A 22,973-nucleotide genomic window follows, 5' to 3' on the forward strand; every position below is an offset into this window, starting at 1 on the left:
CTCTCTCTAATCCTCTCTCCCTCCCACTTTCCCTCTGTCGAACCATCTCTTTGTCTCTGCTCGCTGCTGAAGTGTGAAATGGATCTTTACTGATCTCTGAGCACCTGGTTTCCAAGGAAACCAAGAGAGTCATTTGAGTCAGATTTGCAGTGAAGATGGTGCCGGCTGTGCTGTGCAGTACAGCCGGGACTAATATTACCACCGAGTGTCACGTGGGAAATGTGACCGGAGGCTCGCGGAATTAACCAACTAAAAAATATGGCACGGAAGAAAACAGACATTTGAAACGAAAGCAAACTTTCAGCTGCAGACATCGGACCCCTCGACACTCGATATATCACTCCACTGTAATGTAGTCGCTGTCTGAGTACAGAGTCAAACTCGAAGAGTGAAGCAGTAGCCTTCGGACATATGGGGTAAACTTTTCCTCTGGAACAGCATCAATAAATCATGGGCATTCATGAATGAGATTAAGAATTTATGCCAGCTGGCTTTTGGGTTCATGGATGGCAGCGCATCAGCATGTCTCCGTCTTTCCAGCCCGTCTTTGTCCCCTTCGGAAAATGTGGAGTGTGAGGTTTACACTCAACTGAGTGTAAGACAAAGAAAACGAAATGTTGTTCAGACGAGATATTGTAAAGTCAATGTGTTTGCTGATAAGCGATCCCCTGCGACAAGTAGAGACAAGCACAAAATTGTGAATTGAAACTTCACACTGTGGAGTGTACAGTAAACCAAATCACATAGATCAACATGTCTGACTATAACCGCTGAGGGAAAGTACTGTAAGATAGTAAATGTCACATTGTGGCATGTATTTTCTGTAAAAGTAATTTTCCAAAGTGAAGAAATAACAAAAAAATAAAAAAACAGAAGAAGAGGGGAGACAGAGTTTAGTTGAAGTTGCTCACATAACCCAAAGTAAATTGAGAACAGCTGATCTTTGACTTCAGTGCTGTTCTGTACAGTTGTCTAACAGACGAGGAATGAAAGGGCTCAGGAACATTTTCATCACCGGCTGATTACGTTTTGCTCTTACAAGTATCATCACAAGCAAACAAGTAGCAAAGCACTTTCAAAAAAATCCTCCAGCGAAGCTCCATCTGGTTGTAAGCAACTCTGCAATACGGGAAGACAATCACACAACAATCTCTCCGAATCCAACTTTGGCAAGTTGTCAATGTAAGGAGATGGAGTCCAGCGCTACTTGATTCTTTGGCTGATAACTCAACACTGACATATTATGACTTTATAAAGCGGATATGATGAACATTGTGAGCAAACAGTTGCTCTTTTGCACATCCAGCAGTGAACCAAAACACAAAGTGACATTAGCATTCAGTTGGAGTCACGTTATCTCAAATATTGACTCTCCTTCTAGCTGTTTTGCACTTCACAAACTCCTTAAGGAAAGTTATCTGGCTCTTAAGCTGCTAAATGCTCTGAATGCTAGTCGCTAACTTTGTGTGTCTGCTGTCTGGTGCTGAGCCGCTAGTTTACAGTGGGTTTAATCTGGCCTCAGGCCATAAAAAACAAAACAATGAGCTAAAAGATACTGAAACTCTCCATAGACCTGAGGGGATAATGATCAGAGATACAAATTGAGTCGGATAATAATTCTCTGTGGGTTTTTTACTACTGCACATAGTCATTTGACTCATTGTTAATATATAAATATTGATTAGTGCAGCTTTAAATATATACTTCCTTAAAAACGGATGGACATATTTGAATAAGTAGTAGTAGTAGTAGTAGTAGTAGTAGTAGTAGGAGGTTAGTTATGGTAGCAGTAGTGGTTGCAGTAATATTACTAGTGGCATTACTGATTTATTGGTGAGGTAAGTAAGAAGAAGTGCACTATGTTGTTCTTTCTCAACAACTCAAAATAATATTAAATGATTTAGACCGCTGCCTTTTATGCCATTATCGGATTTCACCTGGGAATGAATTATTCAATATCTGGGCCGATGCTTCTTCCCTTCCATGGCTCACTTAAATTCTTCCAGTCAGCTACAGTATTCTGTATGAAGGCAATGCTAAATTAAATTACACCCAGCCAGCGTGTCTCATTTAAAAATACCATGAGTGCCGCACTCGTCTTATTGTCAGAACGGATACATTACCAGACTGGAGAGGGAGGCGCTCCGAAGGATCTATTCTACATCTTCAAGAGTGTGTGTGTGTGTGTGTGTGTGTGTGTGTGTGTGTGTGTGTGTGTGTGTGTGTGTGTGTGTGTGTGTGTGTGTGTGTGTGTACTCCTCTATAACTCATCTAGTACTCATGTACTCATTTGGCTTGGAAACTTGTGGGACCTGGCTATCTCTCAAGTGTACCTGGATGTCTTTTTATATGAATTAAAACAGGAACATATTGTGCAATTACGTGGACATATTAACATGTACAAACCTACAAAATCCATAGAAACACACGGGACAGACTGCAACGTACAGTACAACATACAGTAACAGCAAACTGAAGAGTGGCGCCAAAGACTATAGTCTACAGCCAAGCCAGCGGCTCTGTGAGGATGTACTGAGCACCAGCAGTGCTTTGTGGTAAATTATATCAGCATGCTAACATGCTCACACGATGACAATGCTAACATGCCTAAGCAGGCTGCTAAACACATCTTCTGCTTGACATTAAAAACAGTCTCTTTTCCAGAATGGAAGGGGAACATTCAGCATCTACAGCAGAGAGCCAGCAAAAACAACTGGTTATGTGATGACAAAGCACTATGCAAAATAATTCAATTATAACACCGCTCTGTCATTTCCTACTGTGTCATGAGAACAAAATGCCAAAGCCTGTTGCACATTTAGTGCAGCACAGCTTTCCTCCAACATTTAGCAGCAGGTGACGGTGACGGATGAAGAGTTTAAATTCCAAGAGTCTTTCTTCCAAAACAGAAGCAAGTTTGAGAAGCTTGAAGTTCCAAAATGACTGTTTTCGTGAATATTGTCTTAATTTGCAGCCTGAGAGGTGACATGTACGCACGGACGCATAATCTTTATTATTGCAATTTAATGAATGCAAGTTTGAATACATGATAGTTAAAACATGTAGTGAATCATTGTAAATACAATTGGCTTCTAGTGCATTTTAGCCCTTACAGTCTGTAAATAGCAATTAATGTCAATTCAGAAAAGAAACAATGGGCCTACCGTTTAATGTGCCGGTCAGACAAATAAAAAATAGACAGTTGTATCGGCCAAAAGGTAGTTAGACCACCAGGAATGTGCCCAGTGGATGATGGCCAGTCCAGCCTTGTACACCAACAAAGGAAACCATAAAGTGGTTTAGCTCATAAGCTAAAATAAGTAACTATGGACAGAGTCAAAGTGTTGCCATAATTGAAAGCATTTCGACTTCCTGGGCAACTCTTCCTGAAGATAATTGTTTAAAAGAATCCACAACACATATGGGGAGGAAATCCCTCCCCATATGTGTTGAAGAATAAATAAATATTTGAGCTCATGCTTCAGATATTAGAAGTAAGAATCTGCGGGAAAAGATCCATACAAATAGGAAATGTGAAAGAGACAATAGAGACCAAACTTGGCAATATCAGTAGATACTTTCTGGGCTTCGTGGGGCTCTGCATTGGTCTTTGTAAGAATTAATAACATGTCGTACTGAGAGTGCGACACTGGGAGGGAGATGAGAAAAGCGGCGTTAATGCCTGCTGAATCTATCGACGGGGAAAAAAAGGCACGACCGAGGAAAATAAGGGTTTTCTCAGGGGATCTGAATTACCGCCCGCCTCTGGACAAAACTGGCACAATATATTTTAATCATCAGAAGAACTGCAGCGCACAACAACGCGACTGAAGTTGAATCACTCAAGAATGGATCAGCTGGAAGTAACCCTCGCTGCCGTTTCTTTTTCTCTCTCTTCCTTTTCAAACTGAACGTTATTTTTCCCTAAAAACGTCCATGAAAATTAAACCAATTTTGAGTTGAAAGAAAGAGAAGAGACCCATTATCCCTTCCGAATAATTACGGGCAGACCAAACGCATTTACAAGGATGAAAGTTTCAGATGGGGAGGGAGTTGAAAATAATTCACGAAAACATTCAAATTGAATTTAATCACAGCAGAGTCGACCCATCTCATCAATTATGTAAGAGGTTTTATACTGCATGAGTCACCTTTGATCCCCGCAGTGTGGATGGGTGCTTGTGTTTTAAATGACGGCTCGTCTGCTGGAAATAGATACTGTGCAAGTGGGATGCTACCTTGAACAAGACAATGACCTGGAGTTCAAAAGCAGCGCGTATACGTTAATGGATATAAACAACAGACAGAGAGAGCAACACTGTGGTGGCAATTCCGGTCCGCCTTTACAGCATCATGATCGGCAACAGGGTGAGGGGGCTGTTTGCGGGGGTGCTCAACAAAAGAGACGGACAGCGATGCCGTATCAGATAAACAATATGGAGGTGCACTTGCTGAGCCAGTAATGACTGCCATAATAAAAAGGCAGCTCAGCATTTTCAAAGGGAGAAGATAAAATAAGCTTGAATTCATTCACGTACATTCTCAGATTCAAGCTGGATAAAGAGCCCATGGTGCCCACAACACGTCGGCCAACTGCATTGAAACCTCCTTTTTAATCTCACATATTCAGGGCCGAAAACATATAGGCTACCATATAGACAAATACTTAATAATCAACAGCTGTTGCAACTATAGAGTCACGGTCAAGATGTTTCGACTTCACTGCGCGCAAACATGAGTTTATCTCTGTGAAGCACCTTTCAAACTAAATGAAATGGCGGGAGCTCAGTTATGTAAACCCATGAAGTGGATTGTGCCATTGCGTCACTTCGCAGTGTTGCCTATGGGGCCTCATACAAAACTCAATGTAAACTCAATTTAACACGCATCTGTCTGACGCATGTGCAAACTTTTATCTTTGGTGCAGAAACAAAACAAAAAAAGATTTTGTTCCTGAAACCAAACAAAAACTAAACCCTGTGTATGAGAAGACCAGAAGACGTTCTCACAAAGTACAATTACTCATGAAAACAGGACCCCGCACAGGTCAGCATGGTATAGATGCTACACCTGTGGGCTGAGGTTACAAATATGAGTTCATTAAATATTTAGGAAGAAGTTTGGAAGTCGGTGCATAACTCCAACCTAGCCAGAAAACAGCATACATATCGAATATTTTGGCTGTCCGATTAAAATCAGCTGTTTTCGCCGCTGCTACTACACACGCGCGCGCGCTTGTTAAGAGATAAAAACGCCAAAGAACAGCTCGTGTGAAGTCCTACCTGGTCCTGCTGCTGAGCCGCTTTCACCGGCCCGTTCGCGTCTTTTCCAGAAGTCATGACTGCGAATAAAGAGGGGAAGGAGGGAAGAAGAAGAAGAAGAAGAAGAAGAAGAAGAAGAAGAAGAGGAACGCGCGCCCGGCGTCCGCCGTTGACAGGTGCAGAATAATGAAGCGGAGAGAGAGACGCAGACCAAGAGAGAGAGAGAGAGAGAGTGGAGCGAGAGAGAGAGAGACGTACCAAGTGTTCAAGGATATCAAGTGATTTGTTAGAATAATGTAAGAGACCGTGGGTGCAGACAGCGCAGGGTTCAGCTGATGTGCAGGAAACTGTGGACGGCTGCGATGTGGGAGGTTCGGCTTGCCTTTCGGAGTGGCAGTGTCATCACCCGCCGCTCCCAAAACTCCCGCCTACAGCGCGCCGCGTTTAGTCATGAATTTATTGAAGTTATGGATAGGACTGAGGCGCACAGGTGCATGCATGGGCAATCAACGACGGGAGGATCAGACATCATTTTTCAACATCAAAATAAAAGAAGTAAAACATGTCAGATTGGAAACAATCATTTGTTCTTCATTATCTTCAAAAATGTGTAATTTAAAGCATCGTGAAACAAAAATGGGGACAAAAAGAAGCAACAACTTAACTTCCTTCATTAGCAAAAGTTTGGAGCTCCAATAGTGCAAAAGTCTTCTCTGCAGTCCCCCCCCCCCCCCCCCCCCCCTCTCCCCCTACCCCCACACACCCCCATCCCCCTACCCTCCGCCCCCTCCGTGCTAATACAAAGGAGAGCTCAAGGTTTTGTCCACCTGGACCTATATTTAGTTGTACCAGCCTCCACTTCCCGCCGCTCTGCACCGAGCTCGCAGCAACTGATAATATGGAGTCCTGTCAGTTCGGATCAGATCACTGTGGGCACTCATTACTGGCAAGTCCATTACACAGGAAATGGAAACAGGAATCAATGCATGAAGAGCAAAATACTTTCAGGTGTCAGTGGAGTTGTTTTCTGGGGGCAATTTTTAGTCTTATCTTGGTTAAATATACATATACAGTATACATTCGTGACTCACCGTGTTCTGTGCATTGCAGTTTAGGATTTGCATATACTAATTTAAAAAATCACACTAACTCCGCTATATTGTAAGCCAATACTGCTGTATTGCCTGCCAATAAAACAAAGGGTTGCTGCTGGGCTGGCTCTTGAGAAGCAGTGCTTACCGTCCTCCCACATAGAGCAGAAATAGTTCCCGTTCCCAACAAAACATTGTTTGTGCTGTAACTCTCTCCGTGTGTCACATCTCTGTGCACACACACACACACAATCCACATTATTGTTAGCACAGCTTGCCTGCCTTATTTGTGTTGCTCGCACACACGCACACACACACACACACACACACACACACGCACACACTGCACGCATACACACATGCGTAGCCCTCTGGTTCTGAAGAGAGCTTTTCCTCAGAAGTCATGAGCAGCCTCTGCGGAGCTCCTGGCTTTTTGAACCAGTCATCTGTTGGAGGGAAAGGAACTCAACGCTCTGAGATAAGACGGAGGGAAACGTGCGTCGACGGCAGAGGGGAGATTGTGTTTGGCATCAGTACAATGTCTTGGTTGTAATGGGTGGCAGTGCCTTCACTATCATCTTAAGGGGTTTGTTGTTTTCACAGGAATAAACAGAGCAATGTCTAAACTTCAGAGTAAAATCATCCATTTTATTTAATCTTAAATCCCAAATGATGCTTATCATGAATGTTACAGTAAATCATGAAATATGTTGATTGCTCCAGGAAATTCATCTGTGCAAGCTTATTCTGAGATCACACTTTTGTTCATTATGAAATAATGAACATGAATACATGAAGTGCTGCTAGATCATTTAGTCAGATTAGGCAAAAGTACATTTTTATCAGCCCAGGTAGGGAAAACGTTAATTTCATTATGATTACATTTTGGGGGATTTTGTTCCTTTTGTTTTGTCGACAGATCTCTTTAGACCAAAATCTGTGCTCTCACTGTTAGGGTATAAAGTGTACTTGGCACCATTTACAAAGTAAATGACGTGCTCAATTTGCATATTATAAGAAAAACATAATATTTCTCTTCATATTTGGGACGTACGGAGATGCCTACGGATTGCCGTGTAAGTACGGCCGCACCAATCCATTCTGCAAGGTTGGTATCTATTATGTGATCGAGATTGAATACAGTTTCTTCCTCAATGTCATTAAAATAATCTATATTTTCCGCTGTCAGTTACATATATTCGGTGACTGGGGGACCCTTTCTCAGTTTATAACGGCACAATGATCTCTGTCCTCATGTCATCTCCCTCTTAGTATACTTGGATTCCCTGAGCTGAGGTATCGGAATCTGTACCAGAGAGAAAAAGTCAAATTTATGCATCATTAATTGCTACATAATAGAGTGCACGCCCATGGATAAGCACAATCGCAATAATAAGTAACAATACCGCAAATAAAGATTATAGGTAATGGGAAGCATGTTATATTACCACAATAAGTCGCCATTGACCCAATTCTATGGTGCCTCTGAGCAGGATAAAAGGGAAAAAAAGGAGGAAATATAGAATAGAAAGAAATTCAAGAAATAAATGTAGACGGAAACACATTTCTGCGGCAGGGCGATTCTGACAATGGACTTTAAAAAGGCCAGACAGCGTACCAACCCATTTGGCACTGTTGTCACTGCGCAGCTCCACACTTGGCCTCAGGGAGCTGCACGACCAGCTCAGTGCCAAGAATGATTTCAGCACCACTGCTGTGGACAGCTCCACTGACACATGAGCAGAGAGCCTGGTTTCCTTTTCACCCAAATACATTCAAATGAATCTAGCTGGGTTATAAAAGCAGATGTAATTGGGTCTGTTCTGCATAGATATCCCAATAAATGAGAAAAAATTGTTTACAAATGAAATTAATTTCACAATTCAAGATTACAGTTTAATCCTCGAATGTGTGACAGTCGCTCTCCTCTCTCTATTATAAGACTTCACTCATGAGTCGCTCACTGTCAGATTAAACTCAACCCGCTGTCAGGGGATGCGAGCACCTGAAAATTAGCCGCACAAAAACATCAACAAAGTTTTAAGAGAGGTGAAAGGCAGCCGGACATTTAACAAGATAAACACACCGCATTCGACAAAAAAACAAACGTGGGGAGCAGAGGGACCTGCCAAGCTCCAATAAACAAGAGAAGAAACCCAAACACAGTGAGGGGCACCACCACTGATCATCACAACCCATTACTCGTAGGTTTCAGGCAACAACGAAATAAAGAAAAAGAAACAACACACAAGCAGGCTTAATTGGAGAAGTAAAAGATAATGCAACCATGAGGGGTCAGAGCGAGCCTTCAGAGCTTTTTTGAACCACATTTGTATCAGCTAATTGACATAATTTTCATTTGTATTCAGTTCTATCATCGAGTGGTTTATGTGCTGCCTGAGACAACATCTCTAGGCAGCCCTGTCAAATAAATCCAAAGCCCTTAAACAAGCACTTTCCACCAAGCAAGGAATGTGCAGGGCTGTTGAAGTTATTGACAGCGTCTTTTTTCCCCCCCTTTCTGTCTGGGGGACCAACAAACAATCATTTATTTATCTGTCAATAAACAATGGGATAGTCTTCCACTGCATGCTAGCTCCCCCCAGTGATCACTTGTTGTCTGACATCTTTATGTTGGTAAAGAAATGAATATTCAGCAGATTTCTCGCAGGACAATTCCTCGTTTAATCGTTTCCACTCCGAGGCTTGTGTTTATTTTATTACAAAAAACATCGACACAAATTAGAGATTATTATGAAGACATTAACTTGTAAGTTGGTGGGGGCCATGCAGTTACTAAAAATGCAAATCGTTTCCTGATTCATGGCAGAAAAACGTTTTCTTATGAAGGAGATTGTGGAAAGAGAATCCAAACGTGTGAATCCCTGACCAGCGCTGCCTGCAGTCGTAGCCATCGGTCAGTCAGTTCAGACTGAAGTCAAAGAGAGAAAAGGGCGAGAGAGAAATGAGGGCGCCTAACAAAGGCCGGTACAGTTTTGTTTGATAACCGATCATTATCAGCCCTAACAGCAGAGCAGAAAGCCTCACACAGCCACAGCCCCTTAAAACCAACAATGCCAGGCAGCACATCATCATCCATTATGTTTTTGTATTCATGCATCCCTGAGGCTTTTCTTTTTTTTTGCCATAACGTGCAGACAGCATATCATCGTAACGGCGATGAACATAATGTAATATAATACCTGTGCAATCTAACGCTATCATTTTCACATTTAGTCTAAACTGTGTGTGGTTTTTTGCTTTTGCAGTGGTGTTTCAGCAACCCACGCTTCGGGCTTTGATTTGGAATGTTCAATATCATGTGCCGACATGTGAAAATGTAACCTTCTCCCTTTTAGTATTTAGTGTATTTTATACTTGGCAGAGAACATCTCTCAGCAGAGTTATTGAGGAGACGGAGGGCATTTCATCTGCATTTTGTTTGGGAATTTGGATTTTTAGCAGCTACATAAAAAAAACACCAACATGGTGCGTATAGTATTATTTTGGGGTTATTGCAGTATTTTTTATTTTAACTAATTTTAGGCCATTAATGAATATAGTATTCACTATTTCCTCACCATTGTTTCATTTCTGGCAGTGTGGCTCTGAATCAGCATTAAACCATGTCGGGTTGGAATGCAAAAAAAAAAAAGGAGTGAATATAGTTCAGCAGTTTAGAGTTACAACCCTAAACATTTTAATGAAATCTAACCCGGTTTTCTGTGCCACTTTTTTCTGCCATAGCCAACCAATGTCTTTACATTCAGTGATTATCTCTCTATGAGTTAGTTTTTATTGGTAATTCAGGGCTGATGATTATTTATCAGAAATTGTATTGTATAAATATGTTGTGAAAGCACCAATGGTCAACCCTTATCCTTGCAATATTGATATAGGGATATTTGGTCAAAAATGTTCTCCATGTCGCCCAGCCCTCCCACCATTCCCTAATCCCTGAACATGGAGTGATTTTTTTATTGTAAAGGAGCCACAGAACAAGCAACGCACGTCCCTGCAGACAGCGTCAACTGCAATTGTCAATCAAAGTTGAATCTACAAAATTATACGAAGGTCATTATTTCAGCAAAAAAGATTGCAGGGAGTGATGGAACAAGAAGACAGCTGTTAGATGGAGAGCCACAGCTGCACATCTACAACTCCTCAGCAAGGTAACCAACGGAACTGTTCCCTGCTGTCGTGTGGAGAACTATACTTGCAGCATGTGCAGCTTGAACCCAGATCCCGGTTGCAATTATGGTTGACTCACTTCTATATTAAAACATGTTTGTTTGGTTGCACTGTAAACAGATACACCAGTTGCACTTCAGTTGTATGCACACCATGACTGTGATGACTGTTTGCTGTATCATTAAACTGTGCTTGCTGTTTGACTTTCAAAATTTTCTGCCGGGGAAGTATGCACTGTAGAGTGTGTGTTGGGGAGACTTTTTGTGTGTGGACCACTGAAATGCCAATGAAAATAAATGAAAATAGAACACTGTCATTTTAAATTGTTCTCATGCACAATGGCAATAAAATCCTATCAATCAACGATGGCTGCTGATTTAGGAACAAGCTGTTTCCACTCGGCTGTGCCGCCTGCTGTCAGCCCGGCCAACTCAATCATCAGTCACGTCCCTTTCGCCCTCTGGCCCGCCGTGGTTCCCTCAGCTGCCAGATTAGCCGCAGCGCTTGCATTCACCGAGTGTAAATACTGCTATTTGCATCGCCACTCCTCGTCTGCCGAGCCGCGGCCATAAATCTCGGGTTAAGGACAGTGCCGGCGTGTGGGCCGTGCTTCAGAGTTCATCACAGATCATTGCTGTACACTTCAACGACATCAATCCGGCCCAGAGAAAACACACGCCTACGTGAGTGACTAAAGGCAGAGAAGTTTTCAGACTGCAGGCAGAGGTAGTTTTTTCACTGTCTGGACGTTACAGAGGGGTGATTAACAAGTGCACAAGTTTTTAATCAGACTCATTATTGGTCTTTTACCAAGAGAGGACTTTCAGGGGGAAGCAATTAATCTACCATTGTCTTGTCTGGAAATGTTTGGACACACAGACGCACACACGCTATAAAAAATGACATTTACTTTTATATCATTCCCGAGCCTCTGAATCTCACTCCTTGACCCCCATCAATACTTAACAGTTTTTCTAGGAAGGCTGCACTGGTCATACTTGCTTGTTAAGTATTAACAACAGAACTAGTTGGTTATCGTTACGTAATGATGCTAAAGCCTGTGCTGTTGTTTTGGAATACATTCTTAAAGTAAACGACAATAACCGCCTCACGGGTGTATGCCTCTGCCAACCAGTCATGTTGTTGTTTACATCCATGTCTTTCCAAAATATCACCACATCATCATTAGCTATTCTTGAGTTATGACCAAAAACACGTTTTGTGAGGTCACGGTGACCTTTGTCCCCCAAATTTCAAATAGTTCAACCGTGATTTGTGCCAAATCTGAAGAAATGATGCAGGCGTTCCTGAGAATGGAACAGACAGAGTAAAACCCCCAAAACATAATGACTCTGGCCATGGCTGTCGCCGGCTCAGAGGCATAAAAATGTACAAACTTATAATTATCTCTGTATGCTGACATGTGCAGTGTCCGAAATCGCGTACTATGCACATACTCAATACGTGTGCACTATTGTTCAACATAGTTTCCTGTGAATAAACAGAAGCGTGTATCTTTTTAGACGCACCTACTGTAGTTACCGCATCACTTCCTGAGTGGCTCCTTGCTGGTTGGAGATGCCTAACCATAGTAACATGTGCCAACCTCATGTGACCAAACAACGATTTGTAAGAGTCATAAAGTCTGAACTTATTAAAAAATGATATTCCGCCTCGCAAAGTATATACTTACATTATTTAGTGTTTGCATATGGATATATTCGATCGGAAATAGAATGCAATCCGCGTACTATTGGTTTCACACAAAGGTCTTGGACAAACTAAAAAATACCACATGCTGCTTTAGCATACTAACGAGCATGTTAGTATGGAATTTCGGATGCAACCTTTTTTTTACAATTGGCTATGCTGACTTTTCCACTAAATCCTATTTGACGTAATCGAGGGAATCACATCTTATTTCCTGTCATGATTGCTGAATGGAAAACTGTACATTCATTCAATCAGTATTTGAGCCGCATTTTAAAGAGACCCATTGCACAGTATATTCTTCATTATTCAAACAGCGTTGTATAATATCTGTACGGAAATGAGACCACAGAGGATGAAATTGGTTTATTTTATGTTGTGCCTTTTTCCAGCTTCGTTATTCACTTTACATTATGGCAGTTTCACATTGCCTCCTCTGACTGACTCAGGCTCATGACAGTCATTTTTTTATGCTCTACAGTCTACTGTGTCGCTGTGTGCCCCATAAGGTGTATGTCGTACGTCGCAACCCAAAATATTCGCTCCTGTGAACCCGAAAAAAAGCAACATCCCAGTAGCTACCCACTACCTGTACTCACAAATTCTCTCCTGAGGAAAAAGATTATCTCGACTGCACAACACGCCACAGAGCAGCGATGAAACTCAAACAGAAACTAATTTTCATTTTCTGACCAAAACGACATCCTTGGGGACCAAACTGTGACTTTTCAAAGAAAAAGAAAATAACTGAGGAGAAACAGTATTACAGTGTTAAGGTTGCCAGTATCGGAGGCTCATAATGTGGTTCCAGTTTGGCCTCCACAATAGGTCTCATGAGTCCAAAATGAGTCCAGTGATAGGATGTCCAAACAAGCCTTCATTTATTGTTCGTGTTACAATAGGTTGCCATGAACATATAACCTCCTCCACTTCAAGGCTGCAAAATCTCCTCACATTTATAACTCTGTGACCACAAAACCAGACACTGCACACAGTGTAGACCGCAACGTTTCCAGGATAATGCATTCTGCTCAAAAAGCTAGGAGACAGAAAAGATTTAAAAGAGTCTCAATGCTTAGATGACAACAGCTTTTTGGGGCTCGGAAGAGAGAGAGGTCCACCGAGACGTCTGAGAAAAAGGCCTGCAGCCATGACAGTAACTGGCCCTAATGTTCATCTTTAACTAACTCTTGATATACTTGAATTATCTTCCGTTTTATTAGGGTTGACCGTGTTTATATCCCTAACAAAGGATGATCCATAGAGTTTTAGAGCACTTAATGATTACGCGGCAACACCTGTCCACTGATTTCACAAATCATGCCTTGCTCGTTTTGAATTAGCCTTCAAGATCCCCTACAGAAATGTTTTGAAGACATAGAGAAATACTTTGACTTGAATCATAATTTTGTACTCCTTTTGTACGTCTATGTGAATCTGCAAATATTTTCAGTTCAAAAGTTGAACTGCCAGACTCGAGATGTCTCCCACTTCCCGTGCGTCTCTCATGAGTTCATCCCATCAAAGTGTCTTTTGAAGAAAACACCCAAAGGCACCTTCACGCCACGCAACTGTGGTCAAAAAGAAATTAAGCAAGCAGATGTTGAGCGCAGCTCCACTGCACGGATATGATTCAGATAATAAAACACAACAGCGAGGAAATGATGTCAACAAGGAAACGGTAAAGTTGCTCATTAAGTATGTCACATGAGCATTTATTTCTTTAGGAGACGAGCGGGGTGAGTCAGCGTGCATTTACAGGGCATTAACCCATCTGCTGATTTAGTTCTCGTAAAACAGACTTACGAGCCTCATGAACTTTATGTGTGCTCATCAATGGCTTGCAAGAGGGTCGTAAAATGAAAAGAAGAACAAAGTTTAGAGTTACCACTGCATTTCGGCGAGTTGTTATGGAAATTTGTCGGAGACAAAGCTCAGCCACAAGGGCAATAAACAAGGAATTAGCAGCAGCGTGTGCTGTATATTCAGATCAGGGAGTTACAAATCATCAAAGAAACAAAAGGCACAGGTGTAAAAAAAAAAAAAATAGATTTCAGTGGGCCAAAAGGACGTGATAATGAATCACAAGGAAAAGATAATTAATATATCAGTGCTGTTCTACTCTTATTAAGAATGGAGTAGTTGAGTCACAGAGGGGATTGATTAAAAGCAAATTAGTAGCATCTGAATGAATAGTGCTCCATCGTTGCCCGTTCACCGTGGGTTTGAAAAGGTTTTCATCATCTCGCTACTCCGCCTCTCCAAGGACCCAAAATAACAGAAGAAAAAAAAATGCAATCTAGTTTATGTTTAATTATTCTCTCTATCAGTACTTCAGACCCAAATGAGAGGCGCACAAACACACACACACACACACACACACACACACACACAAACCTGTTTCTTTGTCTTGCGCACAAGGAGATAAAGAAATCCAAGACGCTGCCCACCCAAAACAGGCACAAAGCTATTCTAGCGATATTATTGTAATTTAAACCTTCATCGACTTTGGTTGAAAGGACGTTATCTCATTTTGCCAGGCTTTGAGATGTTCGTCTCATGAGGTTTCTGCCCCTACCTCAGTTCTATGGCGGAAAAAGAAGTTTAGTTTGTGGTGCTACAGCTTTGGAAAATACAAGATGAAGGTTGTCATTTTTCATTTCAAATAAAAGCGGGAATTCCAAACAAAATTACTTTCATTTCCATTGTATTGGGGTGAATGTAGGGTAGAAACCAGAGAAAGATATCTCAAAACCTGGACAAATAAAACTAAAAACTATCTTCATAGCCAGACAGCACTTATGGTGAGAAAATACATTCTTCTTCTGTAATTTGAAAGCAACAACCCTTTACCTTGATCATTCAAATGTTGGAACCTTTGCCACAATGGCAATGCTAAAATATAGATAATTAGCTGCAATGTTCACTACCATAACCACCTGATGTTAGCATGCTGACATTTGCCAATCAGCACAAATCACAAAGTACAGCTGAGGCCGATGGTTTTGTTAGATGGTATGTTATAAGTTTTGCACTTATTTTCTCACAAAACGTAATATTGATATGTAGTATTGAGTATAGATGATATTTTTAAGGATCACCCAAGTCATTAAAATTCATTCTAAGCTGTACGTGTGTGTACCAAACTTTAAGCTATTCCATACAAAAGCAACATCATCAATCTCATGGCAGCACTAGAGAAAAGGTCAGTTGATTCCCAAAGTGTCCATATTAGTATTAGCAGTAGTAGTAGTTGTAGTAGCAGTATTGGTGATATAATCAGCAATATGTACTTGAGACACAGAAAACATAAAGACATTGTGACAGCTTGTACACCAGCAGCTCTCTGCCAGAGCTCAGCCTCTCAGGGGATTTGGATGCAGTTTTGAAATGCTCGTGTCAAACTCGTATCGTGTCAAAACTAATACATATTTCAGGCATCAAGGCAGCCACAAGGACAAAACCCCAGGATACCCAGCTAGATCAGTATCAGCTGCTAAGCTGTAGCCTGACTCTATCAAAGCCAGACAGCGTCTCATTGTTGCCTCCTGCTCCCTGTGTGTCGCTGATAGCATCAAGTGAAACATCTGTCTACCAACACCAAGATATATGTCGTAGTATGTCTCTAATGAGATAGTACTGCTGAGTGAATCACAAATTTTAGTTTTATTAAAGTCACAGTGAAACGGCAGTGGGTGGGGTTCAGTTTTTAAAAAAAAGGTGCCTTGGCTTAACGCATGTAGCGCATTTTATATGATAGACGGGTTGATTACACACCCCAAATCCCATTTGATGTCAAGATGAGTCATCAATAATACTTTCAGACTTTACAAGAAGAGTGGGGGAAATGAGTAGGAGAATAACAAGCAGGAAAAGGTTCCGGCCAGCCGGGAATCTGCGCCCATGTGGTGTGCAACCTAATGATTCGGCCTCAAGTATTCTTTGTGGGACACTGTTTGCCCTTCATTAGAGAGAGAAGACAGTATAGAGGCGACAGCACACGAGGAGAGAAAGAGACGGACGTTGCTCGCAGGACTGAAATTGGGAACATTGTGTTTGCTGTCAGTTTCTTAAACCCCTTGGCAACCAGGAAGCCCTGAATTTACACAAGCAAGTAAAAAAAAAAGTGCCTTCGGGCGAAATAATTATATTTTCCATTTCAAATTTGAGGTGTATACAGAAACTAGATCCAGTGTACTAAGGCAAAGCTTGCGACAAGTTTTTTTTTAAATAAACTGTTGCATTAAGATTCAACTAAATTTGGGAAAAAAGTTTATTGTCATTAGAAACATCAACATACTAATGACCTCTTCCCATCGTCGATTCTTACTAAACGTTTGTGCTGTCGAGGTCCAACTTTGTCTAGTGGTGAATATTAAATATGTATCACAGTGAAAAAGCTGATAATGCACGACGGGGACTGAGGAAGCACTCTGTGCATGTACAGTGCAGCCTTTGCTTAACCACAATTAATGACTGTAGGGGAAGTGCATTAAGGTATTTCTATGCTGGATCCTGTGTGTCTGGGTTTAGTTTTTAAGCCTCACTGCAGCAGTCGAGTAAGACATTCACGAAAAAAAGTAGGGATGCAGATATGGTAAAAAGCAGTGACTGAATCAGTCACAAATCTATTTCTCCCAATAATACTTGATATTTCTAGTAGTATTTAACATAACTTTACAACACCAAGTTGCCCGTCAGCACGTCCCCTGAGAGCCTGGTGTTTAAATTTACCAGCTGATGCATTTTTAGATATAATAGCTGTGATTTTGCATCAAATTCTAACAACTTACAACACGGGCTGTCATCTGAAGTACTCATTATATCATCAGACTGTTTGAAAAATAAATATATAAAATGAACAAGTCTGACACTAACTCATGCATAGAAACAGCCTGTAATTACTTTAAAAAAATGCCCGTCGAGTGCTCAACAACAGACCGATTAGAAGCATAATTAGAAAGTAGAAAGCCCCTAAAATGCTCCGCATGGCAAACATTAAACAAAGGCAAACACGGGTTACACGTGTACCTGAAAAGAATTAACACACTCACCTTCCACAGTCTCTCCACCCGGGACAACTTGCGTGATTTCATTGTGACGGAGTGGCCGCATATGGAAAGGGCGAAGGAGGAGTGATGTACACGCAGAGAGGGAGAAGTGAATAATGAGCTGGTCATAAACGGGGCACACCTCAGCTCTCAGTGAGAATTATTCCATAGTCAGCATCTCAGCACTAACTTCCACACATTACGCTGGAGAGAGTGCCCACGTGGGTGTGTGCGTGTGTGTGTGTGTGTGTGTGTGTGGCTGTGGATGTTGGCATGGACTTTCTCGAACTGAAACACTGCCCAGCTTTTCTCAGGGAAAGACCGCATCATCGGGGGAAGAGACCCCCAACGAGAACTTGACACCGCCATCACGCCAGAGGACATCACGTCAGAGCTTTGAGGGAGAATCAGGCAGAGCAAGGTGTCGGACAGACGTCCACGTCCGCACTAATCCCTGAAACACAACCCCAGAGGAGGAGAGCATAGGGTGGGGTGGGGTGGGGTGGGGTGAGGGGGCGGTGCAGCCAAAGCCCTCGGCCCCTTCACAACAATCAGCACTGAACCACTTACCTGAGCCATTAGCCGCATCTTGCCGCTCAGCAGGGATCAGCATTACACACCGCACGCAGAGAGCTCTGCCACTTTATGGCACTTTTTACCCAGGGTTGTTTATACCGTCTCCCATCTGCTTTTCTCCCAGAAGCAATTTACCCACAACACCAACTTTCTGGATTGATAAAAGCATTGGTCATACGGCTACGGGCTGATGCAGGCTAGAATTCCACCAACACTTAGGAGGTCAAAGGGACCGAGACTGTGAAGCTAATACCTGTACGGCGTCACCAAGTGCAAATACTACCTGTGCCCTCGAGGCTTGTGACTGTAGCATGGATTCTCTCCCTGTTGAGCTTATTTTAATTTTATTTAAAATTTTAATCTTGCACAATGTCTGGAACCACAACCTTCTCTAAATGATATTACAACCACGGAAGTCATTCCTAGAACTTTAAGCAGCACTAATTCATTTTTTTAAACGTGAAACACAAAAGCTGCAGCTTACAGTGCCGAACCCACAGTGACACCTGACTCTGCAGTTCCCCTTCGCTCCGCAGAGTATTTTTTGCATCTTTCAACTCACCGTTTTGGATTTACAGTCCACATGCTAACTGATTTGGTTTAGCCGCAGCGAAAAAGCACTAAAACCCACTGTACTCGCCCAGCACTGCGCTAAAGGACCAGATGTTTCCCTCAGGACTCGGTGCAGTACAGCTTGTTGTGCTGCCCCCAAGTGGCCAAATATTAATTAATTAATGCAAATTTAGGAAAATCTCTTTGCCCTAAAATGTGCCTGTGGAAGCTGAAAAAAAAAAAAAAGACTAAACTACATTATTTCTGCTCACAAATTAAAAAGGGAAAAAATTGGATTTCCAGATGCATATTATGACAAAAATCGAATCAACTGGTGTTCAGGTCGAGGTCTATCCGACAATAAAACATCATGGATATCAAGTTATGAGAAGTCCAGCTGACAGACGGTCAGACAGGACAGACATGTAGCATTCTCTGTGAAGCTGATGAGTCGTGTGTGCTTGTCTCAACCCATGAGCCATAATGCCTTCCTCAACACAGCAATATAGTCGCTGTATTCCCATGATGCAACAGACAATGTGTTGAGGGAAGGAACATCAATCATTGCGGTTCGGCTTTCTCGTCTTTTTGTCGGCTACGATTTTGACAGGCTGCCAGCTCCAGAGTAGGGAATCACTCAATAGCGCTCTCACCCTTCTCTCCACCTCCGCTATACACCAAACAATCATTATCTCCCCCAATCTCTGTTCTGCTCCATGTGAGCGCCACACTGAACATCCTCACAGAAGTCAACGCTCGATTCCCCGGCTCAGGGAAAAGCAATCATTTTCCTCTCGTCTGGGTCTCATTCAAGACCACTGACTCCTGGCTTAGAGGAACAGGAGAGAATTATTGACTGGAGACAATGATGGAGGATAAGCTGCGCAATACAGAATGTGCCCAACAGAGGGGGGAAAAAAGCCCCCCTCAATGACCTACCTATATATGTGCCTGTACACAAGATGTAAGTTAGCAGATATACACGCACGCACACACACAGACACACAACACACTCTCAATTCAGAGCTAAGATGCAGCAAACAACTCTGACCGGCCACATTAGCGTTGAACCCTCACACAGAAGTAACAAGCTACCAACCCCACCTTCATGGCTGGAGGGACTCTCCCACGGCTCCTCGCAAAGACTAGAATGCACAGAAAGGTCCGGCGAGCATGCAACATGAAAACTGATCTCATGTGTTATTTAATAGAAGACTAAACCAAAGCCAGGAGGCAGGAGAGGGCCCGCTTAGTCAACAGTCAACGGGCCTGTGTCCCAGCAGGCATTTCGACTTTTTAAACACAGGTCACTACGTCCAGCAGGGCTGCTTTTCATTTAGGCGTTCTGGCTCCAGGGTTTGGTGCATGGAGTATACTGACACTGACGTGACAAACGTCTGCTACCAATACAAGATATCACCACATCTACAAAAGTTACGAAACACAAGTGTACAGAGCTCGACCCGCCACGATCATAGCATGTATATAGAGTTGAAGAATGCTTAAAGATTTACATTTTTTTTATTTCTATCATTTGTGATTGATGTAACTTGCTGCTGGCAAGCTGCACTAATACATACGAATGAACAGGTGAGATATAAAATGTAACCTGGTGAGCTTTAGAGACGCTGGAGGGCCTTTGGACAGATGCGGGCCGGCTGTTTCTACCTTTCTGGGAGTGGCAAGATGAAAAATGATGATTTGATTTGAAATGTAAGCACATTTACTGCATCAGAACAGAGATCTGTTGCTTCAAATGTACAAAAGCCAAAGTTACTTTGTTGCTTCCGCTGTCATTTCCCCTCCAGGGTTCACCCCGCTGTGATACGACCCTGCGTTGACTTTGCAGCTCTGCCTTTCTTTTTGCCGTTCTGTGCGTTTGCATGCGTTTGTGCACCGGTTCAACTGTGTCTTTTGCGCGTGTCTGCTTGCGCTCACCTCCCAGGGGCGTGTCGCTGCTGTATCATGGCGTGGTCGATAAGCGAGTCCGCCCGTGTGACACAACGGATTACCGCTGCCTGGTCTCAGACCAGAGAAAGGCTGTTAGAGGGCTCGGGAGAAATGGCAGCTCTGCTCCGCTGCTCTAATTCTAGCTGACAGACATTTCCTTCACTGGCTTTAAAGTTCTGTCTTCATTATTAATGATGTACTCCGGATTATTCTCTCTTTTGATTAGAAAAAGGACCATTTGTAAACAAGAGGCGCTGCTGCTGAGAAGATGAGTCACTGTAAAAAGGGAGCATCCAGCGCCTTGCTCAAAGACACTAAAGCGGCACACATTGCTGCCGGGGGATACATTGGCTGCTGGCAGCTGAAATGCACTCTCTCGTTCCGTCTCGCACCCTCTGCAACCGATATGATAATTTGACCTTTTCCACCCTCTTGAATTAAACGTGGTAATTAGGCCGCTGATAATTTCTCGGCTGTCTCTGCCATAAAAAGGCCTTTGTCTGTGTCTGCAGGTCAGAAATCCCTCAATTTGGCTGATGTTGCAAGGTGAACGTATAACCTTTCCAATCCATATGAGAGGTGACATTACGTTGCTCTTCTTGGATCTTGTCTAGACACTGTTAGCTGTGGCAGCTTGCCGGTTTTAGTTACAACGGCTGTGTAGGAAACCATCGCAACTTGGGTTTTTGTTTGTTTGTCTTTTGTGGAAAAGTAGGATTTTAGGCTTTATTGGTGCTGGCAGCACAGCGATGACAAATACACTCGTCTGTGTGAACCAGAGCCAAAGCCTGAGCTCACCTACTGGACTGTACGTTGATGTGTACAGTGCAGTGTAGAGTTGGTGCTTTGATTAGAACACAACAGTCTCTAGTGGCAAAACAGAAACAGTGCATAAGCTGTTAAAAAATATATATTATAAATAGTTTACTGCATGTGCTTTGCATTTCAAACATCAACGAAATGACAAACAAATTGCAGATAAAGGAACAAACTTAATCTGCAATTCTTACCCTTTCCTTCCTCCAAAAGAGCTGCACTGCTGTTTTTTAACCACGCAGCTAATAAAGCTGATCATTGATAGAAAAACGTTGAAAACATAGCCTGAAGTTGTACAACAAACAAACAAAAACTGAGACATGGGGGCACAGGGAGAAACGAGTGAGCTGATCTCCTGAAGCAGGAGAAGATGATGTGACTGCTATCAAGAGGCATAAGATTTCATTTTTTTTAACTGCATGAATATTTAACTTTTGACCACAAAGATGACCACTATTGTTTAAATATCAGTGAAAAGCGAAGATTTCAAATGTTAATGTTAACATTTGTGTTTAGCTAGTCTGACTTGTATATTTGACATACTCTGCATGCTTTACTGTTTTGTGCTTCTGACATGTATGTTTTTAAGTCTCTAATAATGCAACATAATTAGCCCTATAGTTTAATGGCTTCGTATGTGTTGTTATGTGAGCCTCTGTGTTGCATGTCTTGTTAGTACTTGACAATATAAGAGCGTCCTGAATGATGTTTCTACTTATATTAATATTCTCTCTTCTTTTATTGTGTCTGCATGCTTTTTAAAGGGTAAATATTGCGTAACTTTGTAAATTTAATCTTATATTCTGTTTTTAGGTTGACTTTGTAACATCTGCCCGGGGACTACGGATGAAACACAGCCTCTTGGCTAACTCTGGCGCATTTACAGAAATGTTTTATTAATGTGCACTGTCCCTACCAAATAAAACAATAAATAAATAATGTGAAAGAAACTCAAAACAAAACGCCTGCATGGAGGCTCAATAACAGCCGATGATATGTTTGTTACTTCGGGGGATCTTCAGAGCGGAAAGTCTACCAGGAGAGACTGAAGCTGAGCATCAACCATTGTGCAGGATCCTCGTCTCATCGGGGTGTAATAATGCTCCTCTGTATTCAAACACTGACTAATCTCCACTGTCAGCTTGTGTAATAACAAAGTAAATCATCAAGAGGAAGAGGCACAGCCTCCCAGCGAGGCAGCAGCCTGCTGACGCACTGTTGACAGGTCCGTGGAGGTGGTGGGGGAAGGGCGGTGTGGCGGGGGGGATGATTGATGGCTTGTCAACAGAACGTTGAGGTCCTGGGGTGAGGGATGGACAACCTGTTGAGATGCCCTCTGGAAACAGAGGAGCAGAAAAAAAAAAAAAAAAAAAAACAACAGGTCGATAACGAATGAGTCTGCAACCAAGCTCCTGAAACAGGAGAGGCTGATGTTCCTAAGAGCCAAAGGCAAATTACTGTTTTCAGAATAGAGGGGGGGAAAAAAAACAACTGGTCACGCTCGTTACGGTGGACGTAGCATGACGCATGACACCAGCGCAGGATGCTCAGTGTGCAATGTGAGAGCTGCGTCATCTCCAGACGGCAGTCAGAGTCCCCAGCGAGCAGCAGCGAGTGTGTGTGTGTGTGTGTGTGTGTGTGTGTTCCCAGAGCCTATACAGCCTCACCCTTTCCACCCTTTCCACCTTTGCAACCATGGCAACGGCGAGCAAGTGGTCCTGCTGAGGATGCTGGTGCTGTCCCAAGGGGAGGAGCTGCGCGGAGCGACAGAACGT

General features: G+C 42.5%; 1 protein-coding gene across 1 annotated transcript in view; it reads right to left on the bottom strand.

Annotated features, from left to right (window-relative positions):
• Positions 1-5,339, bottom strand: part of LOC142956063 (A-type potassium channel modulatory protein DPP6-like) — a 34,099-nt gene extending 28,760 nt beyond the window's left edge. Inside the window, exon 1 of the mRNA XM_076097364.1 lies at positions 5,283-5,339. Within this exon, the coding sequence (XP_075953479.1) occupies positions 5,283-5,339 (57 nt within the window). The remainder of the gene's footprint in view (positions 1-5,282) is intronic.
• Between the last annotated feature and the right edge of the window lie 17,634 nt (positions 5,340-22,973).

Source organism: Anarhichas minor, unplaced genomic scaffold, assembly GCF_050575085.1.
Source record: "Anarhichas minor isolate MPS153535 unplaced genomic scaffold, ASM5057508v1 ptg000024l, whole genome shotgun sequence".
Classification (NCBI taxonomy): domain Eukaryota; kingdom Metazoa; phylum Chordata; class Actinopteri; order Perciformes; family Anarhichadidae; genus Anarhichas; species Anarhichas minor.